The 14,356-nt window shown below is 39.0% G+C and overlaps 1 protein-coding gene across 3 annotated transcripts in view; it reads right to left on the bottom strand.

The window, feature by feature from the left end:
• NUP93 (nucleoporin 93) overlaps window positions 1-14,126 on the bottom strand; it is a gene marked incomplete at its 5' end in the record, with an annotated part of 83,855 nt that extends 69,729 nt beyond the window's left edge. For all 3 annotated transcript variants that reach the window (XR_014019584.1, XR_014019585.1, XM_081273521.1), the window contains 2 exons: window positions 281-398; window positions 13,948-14,126. Coding sequence is in view for 1 of the 3 variants with exons in the window: in XM_081273521.1 (XP_081129647.1) it covers window positions 281-398; window positions 13,948-14,126 (297 nt within the window). The remainder of the gene's footprint in view (window positions 1-280; window positions 399-13,947) is intronic.
• Between the last annotated feature and the right edge of the window lie 230 nt (window positions 14,127-14,356).

Genomic DNA, 14,356 nt, shown 5'->3' with positions numbered 1-14,356 from the left:
TAATGTCTCTGTGCCTTGGATTAAGCCCAAGGAAAGAACAGAAATCTGTTCTCATAGAGAGTGCAGTTTGGAATCGCTTTCTTAAATTCAGCCATACAGAGCACTTTGAAAATAATCCAGTGTTCTCCATTATACTGCCAAAGCAGACTTCCCATTCTTATAAAATCTGGGGAAGAAGAAAATTAACAAAGAAAATTGAACTTCCTAAATGAGGTGGTAAACAAACAGCGTAGGGCCTTCAGCCTGAGTTATAGGCTTTACCTGCACCTGGCAGCCTTACCTGAATATCTGTGTCCTTCACAGGCTCAAGAGGTTCAAAAGTGGTGGCTGCACTCAGACTCTCCAGTCGCTGGGAAATGTGGGATATGTCAAGTCCCCGAGACCCAAGGAGAACTGACCTATATAGGGATATAGGCAGGGAGACAAGTAAGAAAAAAGTAAGGTTAGGACAACCAATAGGCTTCAAGCCACACTGCAGAGTATGTTTTTTTTTTCCCCAAAAAATTTCTTATCTACTGTCAGATACTTTCATATAGATGTTACACATGCTAACACAGACAAAACACTGCATTTAGAAGTAGGAGAGATCTGAGTTCTGATCATGCCACAATTAGAGGGCTTTTTCTAGAATAAGAATACTTCCAGGGGCTGGGGATGTGGCTCAAGCGGTAGCGCGCTCGCCTGGCATGCATGCGGCCCGGGTTCGATCCTCAGCACCACATACCAACAAAGATGTTGTGTCCGCCGAGAACTAAAAAATAAATATTAAAAATTCTCATTCTCTCTCTCTCTCTCTCTCTCTCTCTCTCTCTCTCTCTCTCTCTCTCTCTCTCTCTCCCCCTCTCACTCTCTCTTAAAAAAAAAAAAAAAAGAATACTTCCATAGGCTAGCAACTCCAAACACCTCACAGTAAAGAAGCCCCAGAGGTAGGTATAATTATTCATCCCCATTTTATACATGGGGAAACTAAGGTGCAAAGAGGTTAACTAACTTGTCCAAAGTCATAGAGCAAGGAAGTGGCAGACAGGTCATAGAGTTCCAGAACACAAACTCTTTAAACTCTGAAAAGACAGAGTAAACAACAAAATTTTAGAAGCTTCAGGAGAAACTTGTTCCAAACTTCATTCACTGGGTGAGGAAGCTAAAGTCCAGGACAGCCAATCATTTGCTGAAGAGCAAACTAGAATCTAAGGCCAGTTCTGCGTAGCTTCTCTTCAAAACCAAACACTATGCCAGTGCCAGTGTATCTGCAAGTTCCTTCTCCACTGCCCAGTCCAGGAACACAGCAGACTATTATCTGACCACTAATTGCTTTTGAAGAGAAATGGAATAATACAGCCAGCTTTATTTCTATCATCTGAGCAACATAACAATGAGTAAATTTAAAACAACAGCAACAACAACAGACTCTCACTAATATCTAGAGCAATCTCTGGAAGAAGTTTGGGGGAATTAATTTTTTAATTGTTATTTTTGAATTATGATTTAGTACTTCAAAATCTCATTAAAAAAGTTCAAAATCCCTTTGAACAACTTAGAAGCTAGAGCATTCAGCAGCATATGTAACACTTGTGAGCATAACCCAAGAGCTTCTGGCCTTACCAGAGAAAGGATTTTCCACATTTAGTTCCATTCTAATAAATTTGCACAGCGTATGATCACGCAGACAGTTCATCCCTAAAGATTTCTGTCTCCCTTTGGTCAACTAGGATGCCATCCCTGATACATGCCCTCCAGGGTATAAGATAATCTCACCTCTTCTCATAATCCTTAAAAATTACTTTTCTGATACAGTGGTAATAATCCATAACTTTCCTCCCAATATTCAGAATACTCTCAGGTGAACCCAGAGCACAGGTATTAGTGTAATGTCCTCTTTCTTATTTACATAACAGTTTCACTAAGATAAATTCCACGTACCACACAATTTACAAGTTAAAGTGTACAATTCAGTGATTACAGTATATTCATAGAATCATAATAACCATCACCACAATTTTAGAATATTTTCTTCACTCCAGAAGAAACCCCCATCATGAATAGTGTGTTCCCATTTACCCCAAAATCATCCCGAGTCCCTGGCATTCGCTAATCTAATTTCTTCTGATTCAATAGGTCTGGGATGGAGCCCCAAATTCCACATTTCTAAAAAGCTCACAGTTGATAATGATGTTGCTGATACATGGACTACACTCAAAATAACAAGGATATAAGTAGGCTCTTACACAACAGGTGGACTGCTCTCCCATAATGTGGTCCTCCGTATCTCCTGTAAACTGAAAGTAGCTCTACGGGTCTGACCAGATTCCGGAGCCATTGCTGTTGGTGTTAGATTACTTTATACTTTCATCACCAGGCAAGAGACATATGTGCCTGGTTATCTCCATCTGGAATGTGTGCAGTCATTGATGACCATTGCTTAACTCTAATAATTCCTTAGGATTTATAAAATGTGGTATTATTATTCTACCTTTATTAGCTAGAATATGTCCATTCAGGAAAATTCCTTTCATCAACTGTGATTATCCTGAACAATGAATTGGTTCTCTAGCATCCTCCAAAGAGGACCAATGAGCTCTGTGTTACTCTCATTATGAACTCATGAATCTAAACACATCTGATGTGCTTCAGGCCACGCACAGCGTCTTACTGATGCTCAAGTTGTCTCATCTTTGTCAGCATCTTACTGATGCTCATTTGTCTCTGCAAATTTGTTTCTGAGGGGGTGTTTTGTTGTTTTGTTTTCCCCCTTTCTTTCTTTTTGGTATGTAGTAGTACTAGGGACCAAACTCAGGGTCTCATGAGCACAACCACTGAGCTGGACTCCCAGGCCTGAAGGTTTCTCAGTTCTTTTGAAATGACTCAAGAAGGTCTTAATAACTTTTTTACTATCTGGTATGACAAGAAATATTTCATGTTCATTTTACTCAATCCTGCCTCAAACTTGAAATTACCCAACTCTCCAAGAAGTCTAGTTGCTTGTATTAAGTAATGGACTTTAGAGACAATTCTCTGGCCACTAGATTTGCCAAGTATTACCAGGTTTTTTCAATAGTCAGAGCTGGAAATGGAGTTTTCTTAAGACAAAGTACATCACAAGTTCATATTGATATTTCCAATCCAAAATTAAGAACACAGGGTTTCAGGTTAACTTCATAAATTTCTATCTGTATCTCCTTCCCTCACACCAAAGTCTGACTCCCATAATTACTGACATACTTTATCCTACACTATAACACATCAGTCTCCAAACACCAGTAACAACCTTTCATCAACAATAGAACTATTGAAGACAGGTTAAAACATTACTTGATACTGTTTCTCCCATATGGTTAGTCACCAAAAGGATAAGAATTTATTTTCAAATTTTAGAAACTTTTAAATGTTAAGAATTTATTTTCAAATTTTAGAAAATTTTAAATGTTTAGTTGTTTTATAATTATGTTAAATATTTGCACAGTTCCAAAGTCAAACCTATTTTTTTTAAAGTCCTTATTTTCTGCACTTATTCCTTCCCTTTTCCAGGGGTGACCTTTTGATTATCTTCTATATTAATCATATTTTCTTATCTTCTGTATTTGATGCTGTGACATGTGGGGCACTGTTGACACTAAAGGGACTCCCCTCCCAGGGCAGCTAATTCCTAGAGGGTATGAAACAATTCTGCTACAAGCACATCATCACAGCAAACCCATCAATTCAGAGCCCAATACCCCAGCCACCTCCTTTATCAGGTTCTCATGGGGTTCTCACACTATGGACCACCATCCTGTCTTACTCACCCCAAAACCAGGTACTGCACAACTAAAGATAGCCCTTGTCTCTAGAAATTATTCAAACTAGCCAATCCTAAACATGTTTGCACTGCCTGGCCTTGCCTTCCTAAGAAACCACAGCAAAGGCTCTTGTCCTTCTTTCCCCCTTGCTCCCTCTGCCTCCTGATCCAGTTTGGGATGTAATACCAAAAGACACAATCCCATAGAACCATAATCCCAAATCTTGAAATCTCAAAAGACCAAAATCCTAAAAACATAATTCTGAGGAAAAAAACAATTTTAAGAATTCTTTAAATGACATTGTATTGTATTTATTTGGTTTTTTTAGGTACTTGGAATTGAACCCACAGCCTTGTCCATAGGCAAGGCAAGTACTCTACCTCTGAGCTGAGTTACATACCCCACCTTTTTTTTTTTCTTTTGGAGAAAGGATCTTGCTAAATTGCCCAGGCCTCTGTGATCCTCCTGCCTCAGCCTCTTGAAGAATTAGGATTACAGAAGGCATATGCCATATCACTCAACTATTTGCATTTTTAAAAGATTATTTGAGAAACAAATAAACAAAATACTTCATAGGCCACTTCACACAATAGGCAATATTAACGTATTTTTGCAAGTATAAACAAATATACTACTGACAATCACTTGGGTATATATAACAAAAGCAGACAAACTCATATTCAAAAAGAAACAGGTCAAGGGCTGGGGCTGGGGCTCAGTGGTAGAGCACCTGCCTCGCACATAAGTCACTAAGTTAGATACTCAGCATCACATAAAAATAAATAAACAAAGATACTGTGTCCATCTACCATTAATATATATATATATATATATATATATATATATATATATATAAAAGAAAAAGAAACAGGTCAAGAAGCAAAATCCATAAAAACTTATCACTATGGTTGGTAATTGTGTGCACCCAGCTTTCTGCCTGCAGTTATCTTGAAATGCCATGATAAACAACCTAAGTCTTTTAATGAAACTGATCAGAAATCAGGATGGGTTCCCACCACATACGCAGTTGTCCAAAGAGCTGAGTAATTAAGAAATTTTATTCTTCACAAATGCAGATGTATGAAAAAGACATTCCTTCATTCACTGTTTTAATGGTTCTATGTATATGCACAATGCTTAGACATAAAAATCAATGTGGTGATAATATGCTTGCATGAAGTCAAATTTGTAAGAAAAAAGTCAAGAAACAAATGAGAACTCTCTAAAAAGTTCTCACGTAATTTATACTTCCAGCATTGGAAATCATGTGAAATGAAATACACAGCACAGTAAATTGAAAAAAAAAAAATAGAATGCTGATGATTTTAAAGTGTGGAGGAAAATTTTAAGAAAATTAAAAATTCAATTTGACATGAAAAAGCATATTCTAGAAATAGATTATGGGCAATTACATGGTGGTAGTTCATGTGAGAAACATGCTCACCTGTCCAAATCCAAAGAATTGGACTGGGACAAAAGGTAGAGAATGTGAGACTTTAATGACGTTCTTGCAAGATCAGGTGTCTGGAGGAGAAGGCAACCCCAGAGCACTTACAATCAGCATTCTATCCCTAGTGAGGAAGGTTCCTCCCCCAGTTCCTCATTGGCTGAGTACTATGGGGTAGAAAGATACCTTCAGTCAGTCCCACCTCCCTCAGTCCTCTTGTAGCTAGAAAGGCCTTTCTGGGATTAAGTGCATTTTAGCCTATGTGAAGTTTATCTCTGTTGGTCAGGTTGACCCCTTCCCCCTCGCCTCCTGTTTGTCAAGGGGCTGTGAATCTGTCACACTCAGGTGTTACCTGCTGGGAACTAGTTGTTCTATTTCCTCTTTAGCTGATTTTCTTATACCCTCAGTAATTTTACATTTAAGGATAAATACTGTATTCTGAAAATGGACCACCAGACTCTCTCAAAGTCTATTACTGCTGGCCAACTTTCATGATCATTACCAAAAAAAGTATATATATTTATATTATATATAACACACACACACACACACACACACACACACACATATATATATATATATATATAGAGAGAGAGAGAGAGAGAGAGAGAAAATATGAATGAATATGTACTGCTGGGGATGGAACCCAGGGCCTCAGAGAGCTGAGCCACATATCCAGCCCATTAACTATATCTTGAAGTTTTGCATCAAAATGGATAGCTGCTATTTTTCTTTTAGGACATGGCTCCCCTTAAAGAATTCATTCACATTCATTTTCCATGTGATGCTGCTCTTTTTAAATTCTTCCATGATCTGATATGTGTTGACATAATCATTCCCTACTATGTCTTCCTATCCTCTGTGCCATGCTTCTTTGTTGTTGGGGTAGACAAAAGTTAAGTCCATTCTCTATGCATCAGACCACAAGTTTGGCAGAAACAACAATAGTGATGGACAAGAAACACCACTGTATGAATATCCTCTTGTCCTACCATACGCTTAATTATTTTCAAACTAGTCCGAAACTGCTGGCTTCTTCAGGCCAATGCAACTTTAATTCATTAAAAGCTCCTGGTACTTCATAAGAATGCCAATGCAGACAGAGGATGAATTTTTAAACTGAGGTTTCATGGCTGCTGAATTTCGTGGTCAACCCTATCTCCAGAACCTGGTTTTCTGTCCCTCTTATATAGCCTTTTCTTTCCCCCACGTGAATGCATTTTTGGAAATTTGACACTCAGGATTTCAACATCAGGATTATGATATTCAGGACTAAATCTTTCAAAATCATGACTGCCACCTCTCCTGGTCAATCCCAGGACTTCCTGTATGGCCCTGTGGATATGTATGGACCCGTTTCTAGGGATCCGTGAGTAAAAACTTCCTTCACGACAGTCATTTCCCTGTCTGTGCCTTATCATACCTGATTAAAACAAATCCTGATACTTTTAAATACTTTCCTTCATTTTATTAGCAATATGTACGTACATTTGCATCACCTGCTTTTTAAAAACAGATTATAAAGATAAAATCCACATACTATAAAATCCACCCATTGAAAGTATATAATTCAGTGTTTAAGTATAATCAGATTTGCACCACCATCACCACAGTCAACTTTAGAACATTTTCTCACCCAAAAAGAAAACCTTTACCCATTAGTAATCACTTCTCACTTCCCCCCATCTTCTCACTTTCCCGCATCCTCTCACCCCTGGCAACCAGTAACCTATTTTTTCTCTCTCTCTAGATTTGCCTGTTCTGGACACTGCACATAAATAGAATCATACAAGATGCAATCTTTTGTGCTCATTTCTCTCAATTAGCATAAGACTTTCAAGGTTCATCTACATTAGAGCATGTATTAGTATTTCATTCCTTTTTATTACATCCCATCATATAGCCATGTCCATTTTATGAATCCATTCACCAGTTGGAGGACTTTTGGGTTGCTTCTGTTTTTAGCTATTTGAAAATTCATCCATGAATATTCATATACAAGTTTTTGTGTGTACAAATATTTTCATCTCTTGGGTATATACCTAAGAATTAAACTGCTGGATCACATGGCACCTGTATTTACCCTTCTGAGGAACTAATGAGGTGTTTTCTAACAAGGCTGAATTATTTTATATTCCCACCAACAGTATGTGAGGCTTTCAATTTTTTCCACATCTTGTCAACACTTATTGTATCTTTTTGATTACAACTACTCTGGTAGGTATGAGGTGATACTTCACTGTATTTTGACTTACATTTCCCTAATGGCTAATGATGTTGAGCATTTTTTCATTTGCCATACTGGATAAAGATCTTTTTGCCTGGGGCTGGGGTTGTGGCTCAAGCAGTAGTGCAATAGCCTGGCGTGCGGCCCGGGTTCGATCCTCAGCACCACATACAAACAAAGATGTTGTGTCTGCCGAAAACTAAAATAATAAATATTAAAAAATTCTCTCTCTCTCTCATCTCATCTCTCTTTAAAAAAAAAAAAAAAGATCTTTTTGCCCATTTTAAAGTCAGGTTGTTTGTCTTCTGTTAATCAATTCTAAGAGTTTTTTAAAAACACATTCTGGGGCTGGGGCTCAATGGTATAGCGCTCACCTAACACACATAAGGCACTGGGTTTGATCCTCAGCACCACATAAAAATAAAGGCATTCTGTCCACCTACAACAACAACAACAAATATATATATATATATATTTAAAAAACACATTCTGGATACAAGTCTTGTAGCAGATACATAATTTGCAAGTATTTTCTCATTCTGTACTTTTTTTTTTTTTTGCTTTCTTTTTGGCACTGGGGATTGAACTCAGGGGCATTCTACCACTGAGCCCATCCCCAGCCCTATTTTTGTATTTTATTTACAGACAGGGTCTCACTGAGTTGCTTACCTCTTCACTTTTACTGAGGCTGGCTTTGAACTCCCGATCCTCCTGTCTCAGCCTCCTAAGCTACTGGGATCACAGGCATATGCCGCCAGGCCTGGCTTTTTTTTAACTTTCTTTAGAGTGTCCTTTGAATCACACAAGTTTTTAATTTTGATGAAGTTCAATTGATCTAGTTGTCCCAGTACCATTAGTTGAAAATATATCTTTCAACTCTGAATGGTCCTGGTACCCTTATTGAAAATCAGTTAATCACAGACACATGGACTAATTTCTGGACTCATAATTCTGTTCCATCAATCTACATATCAGATTCATATCTTTATGCCAGCATCATATAATCTTGATTACCATGGCTTTCCAGTAAGGTTTTTACGGATTTTGGGGGGGTGGGTTGTTGGGGTTTTTTTGTTTTGTTTTGGTACCAGAGATTGAACCCAGAGGTGCTGAACTGCTGAACCACATCCCCAGCCCTTTTTATGTTTGTTTGGTTTTTTTTAGAGAGAGAGAGAGAGGGAGAGGGAGAGGGAGAGGGAGAGGGGGAGAGAGAGAGAGAGAGAGAGAGAGAGAGAGAATTTTTAATATTTATTTTATTTTATTTTAGTTATCGGCAAACACAACATCTTTGTTCGTATGTGGTGCTGAGGATCGAACCCAGGCCGCACGCATGCCAGGCGAGCGCACTACCGCTTGAGCCACATCCCCAGCTCCTTTTTATGTTTTTTTTTTAATTATTTTTTTTGTAGTTGTAGATGGGTAGCATGCCTTTATTTTATTTACTTATTTTTGTATATGGTGCTAAGGATCAAACCCAGTGACTCACATGTGCTAAGCAAGCGCTCTGCCACTGAGCCACAGCCTGAGCCACAGCCACAGCCCCTTTATATCTTTATTTTGAGACAGGGTCTCTCTAAGACAGGTCTCTTGCTTAGGGCCTGGCTACATTGATGAGGCTGATTTTGAATTTGCAATCCCCTTGCCTCAGTCATGGGAGTCCTGGGATTACAGGCATGTGCCAACCCACCCGGCTCCAGTAGGTTCTGAATAGGAAGTATGAGTCTTCCAATGTTCTTCTGCCTTTTAAAGATTGTTTTGGCTATTATAGGTCCCTTACATTTAGGAGCAACTTATCAATTTCTGAAAAAAGGGCCAACTGAGATTCTGATAAGAGTTTTTGTTCAATCTGTAGATAAATTTGAGGAGTACTACAAACATGGTGGTACTCGCCTGTGAATCCCAGTGGCTCCCAGTGGCTCAGGAGGCTGAGGTAAGAAGATCACAAATTCAAGGCCAGCCTCAGGAACTTAGCAAGACCCTAAGCAAGACTCTGCCTCAAAATAAAAAAAATTTTAAAAAGTTGGGGATGTGGCTCAGTGGTTGAGCACCCTTGGGTTCAATCCCTGGTACCAAAAAAAAAAAAAAAAAAAAAAAAAAAAAAAAAAAATTTTTTTTGAAGAGTATTAACAACTTAATATTAAGTTGTCTGATCCATGAACACAGATGTCTTTTACCTGCTTTTCAAAATAAATGGTAGAGTTATTATATACTTTCTTCCACCTTGCAGTTTTTACTTAATAATATGCCCTATAATCACTCCATGGTGGTGTATTTTCTCACGGTAGTGTATGTTCCTTGGTACTACTGACCAACTACTCCAGTATATAGATATACCACTTATTCAACCAGTGCCCTAATGATGGACATTTTAGTTGTTTCTGATTCTTACTATTATTACAAATAATGCTACAATGAATATCTGTCTGCACAAAACTTTTCATATTTTTGTCAGTATGTCTTTGGGATAGAGCTCTAGAAATAAAATTACTGGGTCAACTTTCCTAGCTATTTCTAAATTCTGTCCCATAGTACTTTACCTCCACTAGTGATATGTGAGGATGCAACTGTGCAGTGCCCAAATGATTGATTCATTTCTGTAAAGCTGAAACCTTCAGAATTTAAAAATTCACTCTTAGAATTATTAGGAAAGAATGGTCCTCTAAATGGGTAGCATATGTGCACTCTATGGCTTATACCCAATACATGCAGAAACTCTGATGGCAAGAAAGGAAGGGGACAAGGAAATGTTGATGAAAGAGATAGGAAATCTAGGGTAAAGATGGTTTTACAAAACTTTCAGTTTTTAAGGATGGAAAATTCCGAAGTTCCCTGCCTTCACATGCCTCGTTCCTATGAGATAGACAGCCTCATAAGCCGAAAATCAGAAACTAGAGTCAAACACTTCAGTCCTAGGAGAGCAAAAGGACAAAAGCTATTCCCAGTATACATGGGATACAGGAAAAAAAGTCAGGAGGCCTGAGTTCAAGTCTCATTTAATATTTACTACTGAAAATCTTACATACATTACTTTTGCAAGCTTTAATTTTTTTCTGTTAAATATGAATAATAATTCCTGCCCTTCCAATCTCTCAGGCTTTGCAGACCAATCAGGAGGATACTTATCCTTTGGGAACTAAAAACCCTTCAGGAATTTGCCATATGGCAAAAGTCAAAAGATTCTTGTTGTCCACTTGCCATCTGACCCTTTTTATTTATTTCACAGGGTAAGTTTAGGAGGAAATTATATAATGCATATTAAGTGCATGGCACAACAAATACTAAGTGCCTAGAAAAAAAGCTTAGTAGTAGTATCACAAGTGAAGTTATAATTTGCCATATAACTTTGGTCAAAAAAATGTTTGCATATGCTTTATATAATCATGAAAGAACTATAAAAGAACAAGCAAATTAATAACATTAGTAACCTTGGAAGATAAAGTTAGAGGGAGAGAGTGACTGCTGGCTTTTTCTTGTACATCTCTAGGTTGTCTGGCTTCAGAATTTAAATGGAAAAATCCAGCAAGCCATCTCTGATAGGAAAAGTGGGGGATGCAATGGATGGTAAGCACTTAGAGAGGGCTTCAGAGATATCAATATTATATATCTTAACTGTGCAATATGCACTTGGATATTCATCGAATATATTATTTACGCCAGGAGTCACTACACTTATTCTGTAAAAGAATATTTCAGGCTTTGCAGTCCATATAATCTGTCAAAACAACTCAACTCTACTATTGTAGCACAAAAGCAGCACAGATAATAATACACAAACAAATTAGCATGGCTGTGTTCCAATAAAACTTTAATAGGCTGGATGTGGCTCATGTGCTAGAGTTTGCAAACCCCTGGTTTACACCTTTAAATATTATGTATACTCTTCTTTAGGTGAGAAAAAAATTGAATAATTCAAAAAGATCAAACACACACAAGCAAAAAAAGCTATCAAATCCATTCCCCAAAATGCAAAATCCAACAAAGGATAAAATGAATAAAAGAATTCTGCACAAAACAATTCAGTCTTAAATCTATAATCCAAACTAACATCTTAAAGACAGAATTGTCTTTCAAAATTTTTAATTTAAAACTGTTTTTTCCTACTCTGTTCTTTCTTCAGCTCTCATCATGTACTAAAATATTCGCATCACACTTTCTGTCTCTGCTTATCAAGAAAATGGAAAAACACAGTCATCAGCCTTTTGGTCTCTTTTTAAACTCTTGCCCCACCCTATACCCATTCTTTCAATGTTCCAACCTCCTCCTCCCTAAAATAATGAATTTAAGGTAGAAAGAGATGAAGAAGAATGGAAATTTACAAGAAAGAGTATGACTGATAATTGTTACCAAGAAAACATTTTCCTTTTTTGCTCTTAATAGGCTGTAAAGCTGATGCAATTAAATTATAACTATAGCAACTCAGCTGGCAGCCCAGGCCTGGTGCCCCAGCAGCATCTCTGCACACAGCAGAGCCTACATGCTTAAGGCTGGGGGGAGCTACAGGCAGCCAGGAGCAGCAGTAAGGGGCCTGTAGGGAGGGCAGCTTAGCAGAAATGTCTAAAGACTGGCTGGAACTTTGGAGAACAGTGTGGGGGAACAGTTGGCTACATTTTGCTCCAAGGCTAGATAGTTTAAAAAAAAAAAAACAACAAACCCTGCCAGGGTTCCTCTTACTTGCTTTTACAAATGTCAACAGAACCAGAATCAACTAGTATTTTAAAAAATAACAATCTGGAGAGGCCTACTGAAAAATTTCCACAACATCCTTATTGACACTGTAGCCAAAACACTGAGTTCTGTTTTTTTTTTTTGATTGTTTGTTTATTTGTTTTGGTACAAAGGATTGAACCCAGGGGCACTTAACCACTGAGCCACATCCCTAGCCCTTTTTTATATTTTATTTAGAGAAAGGGTCTTGCTGAGTTGCTTAGGGCCTTGCTAAATTGCTGAGGCTGGCTTTGAACTTGGGATCCTCCTGAGGCAGCCTCCCAAACTGCTAGGATTACAGGTATGCACCACCACAGCTGGCCAAAACATTCAGTTCTCAAGATCAGTTGCAAAAAATAATGTAGGCCTCATACTCACTCCTGTAACAGGTATTAAGTATCTAAAACAGACAATGTTCCTGCATCAACACCACCACTTAGTCTTTCTCAAATTCAAGAAATGAAGACTAAGGCCAGGAAGTGGTGGAACATGTCTGTAATCCCAGAAGCTCAGGAGGTTGAGACATGAGAATCACGAGTTCAAAGCCAGCCTAGCAACGGTGAGGCACTAAGCAACTCAGTGATACCCTGTCTCTAAACATACAAAAAAATAGGGCTGGAGATGTGGCTCAGTGATTGGGTGCTCCTAAATTCAATCCCGGTCCCCCACCACCAAAAAGAAACGAAAACTAAGGCAAAGTCAGAAAATTCACTATATTTCCTGCACAGAAATCTCAGTGATTTTCCGGACCCATATAAAATCATGTTAGCATCTGCCTTTCATCCTACCATGGCCCTTCCATCAGGACTACAGGAACGTGTGCTCTGGGTGTGAGCATTGTCTCACCACTCACCAAGTGAGGAATCTGAGAGTTACTTGCCCTCTCTGAGCCTTTGTTGTTGTCCCACTGTTAGACAGAGATCACAGCACTAATGCTGGCTGTGCAGGCAAAATCTTAAGTCAAATCAGGTTTCTAACAAAGAGTAAGTAACCAATAAATCATACTTCATACTCCTTACAAAAAGCAAAATGTTTTGTTTTTTCTGGTCTGCCCCTCAAATTATAAACTCCTTGAGGGCAAGGACCATGCCTTCCTAATTCATGATTATAGTCCCATATATGATCCAGGCTTGGCACACTGGAGACTATAAACACACCTGTGAGGAATCGACAACCCAACTGATGCAGTGCACAAGCAGTAGCTGCTGCCCTGGTTACTCAGCATTTTCCCTGAGTAGCAGTCTCTTAGGGCTCACCCACTTTGCTGTTTTACAATCAGCTAGAAGGCACTGTATTTCAAGGCCTTTCAAAGGGAGCCTCTGGGGTCACTGACAATAAGCAGACAGAATCATCCCCACTTAGATGGATTCTCAGCAATTTCTTCCAAACACCCTTAAAAATTTTGCTCATTGCTGAGGGCTTTCTAGCTTGGAAGATACCACTTATCTGCATCTACTAACACATTATAGGCCACTTAGGACTCTTGAGTCGGCAAGCCCAAACAGGAACAACAATGACCAGTTTCTGCATGACGGAGCTCTTTCAGTCCCTTCCCACCCCATCATCTCTGCCCGTGATATGGGCTCAGAGCTTGGTCAGGCAGACAGGCAGGAGAACCCGAGACAGGCAGGGAGTCAAAGGCTGCAAACCTGTTTACAAAACCCCTCTTCAGTTCCTGAGAATATGGCTTGTGACTGTCATTCACAGACTGCATCCAAATTCAAGGCAGGAAAGAAATGGGTCCTGCCCCAGAAACCACTCAGAACCAACGCTGCCTCCCCACCAGTACTCACGCCTTGACATCTGCTGTCTCCTGGGATGTGCGTGTGAGGGTACGGGAACGCAGGCGCTCGCCTGCTTGCTGGATCTCCTGTAAGTTCCGTTCCACATGGGGAAGCTCGGAGATGCCCTCAGTCTCAGCAGCAAGCTGTTCAGCTTGCTGAAGGAGCTCACCAAACCCTTCAGTATCCATTGGAAACACAGATCCTAGGTGGGGGAGAAAAGAGAAAAGACCTAAATCAAGGGAAAGATAGACTTCAAATATTGCCTGAGTCTGTTACCAGCTTAATGAAACACTAGGACTTTTTGTAAATAGAAAAGGAGACAGCTCATCAACAAGCAGGATTTGTTCCTGAACATAGCCAAGAACAGGCCTGACACAGAAAATGAATCAGGCTGTGAAGTAACAGATCAGTTCTGTGC

The sequence above is a fragment of the Spermophilus citellus genome (assembly GCF_964194105.1).
Source record: "Spermophilus citellus genome assembly, chromosome: 18".
In the NCBI taxonomy this organism is placed as follows: Eukaryota; Metazoa; Chordata; class Mammalia; order Rodentia; family Sciuridae; genus Spermophilus; species Spermophilus citellus.
Note: the sequence above shows the minus strand (reverse complement) of the source record. Positions and strands in the feature narration are given on the sequence as shown.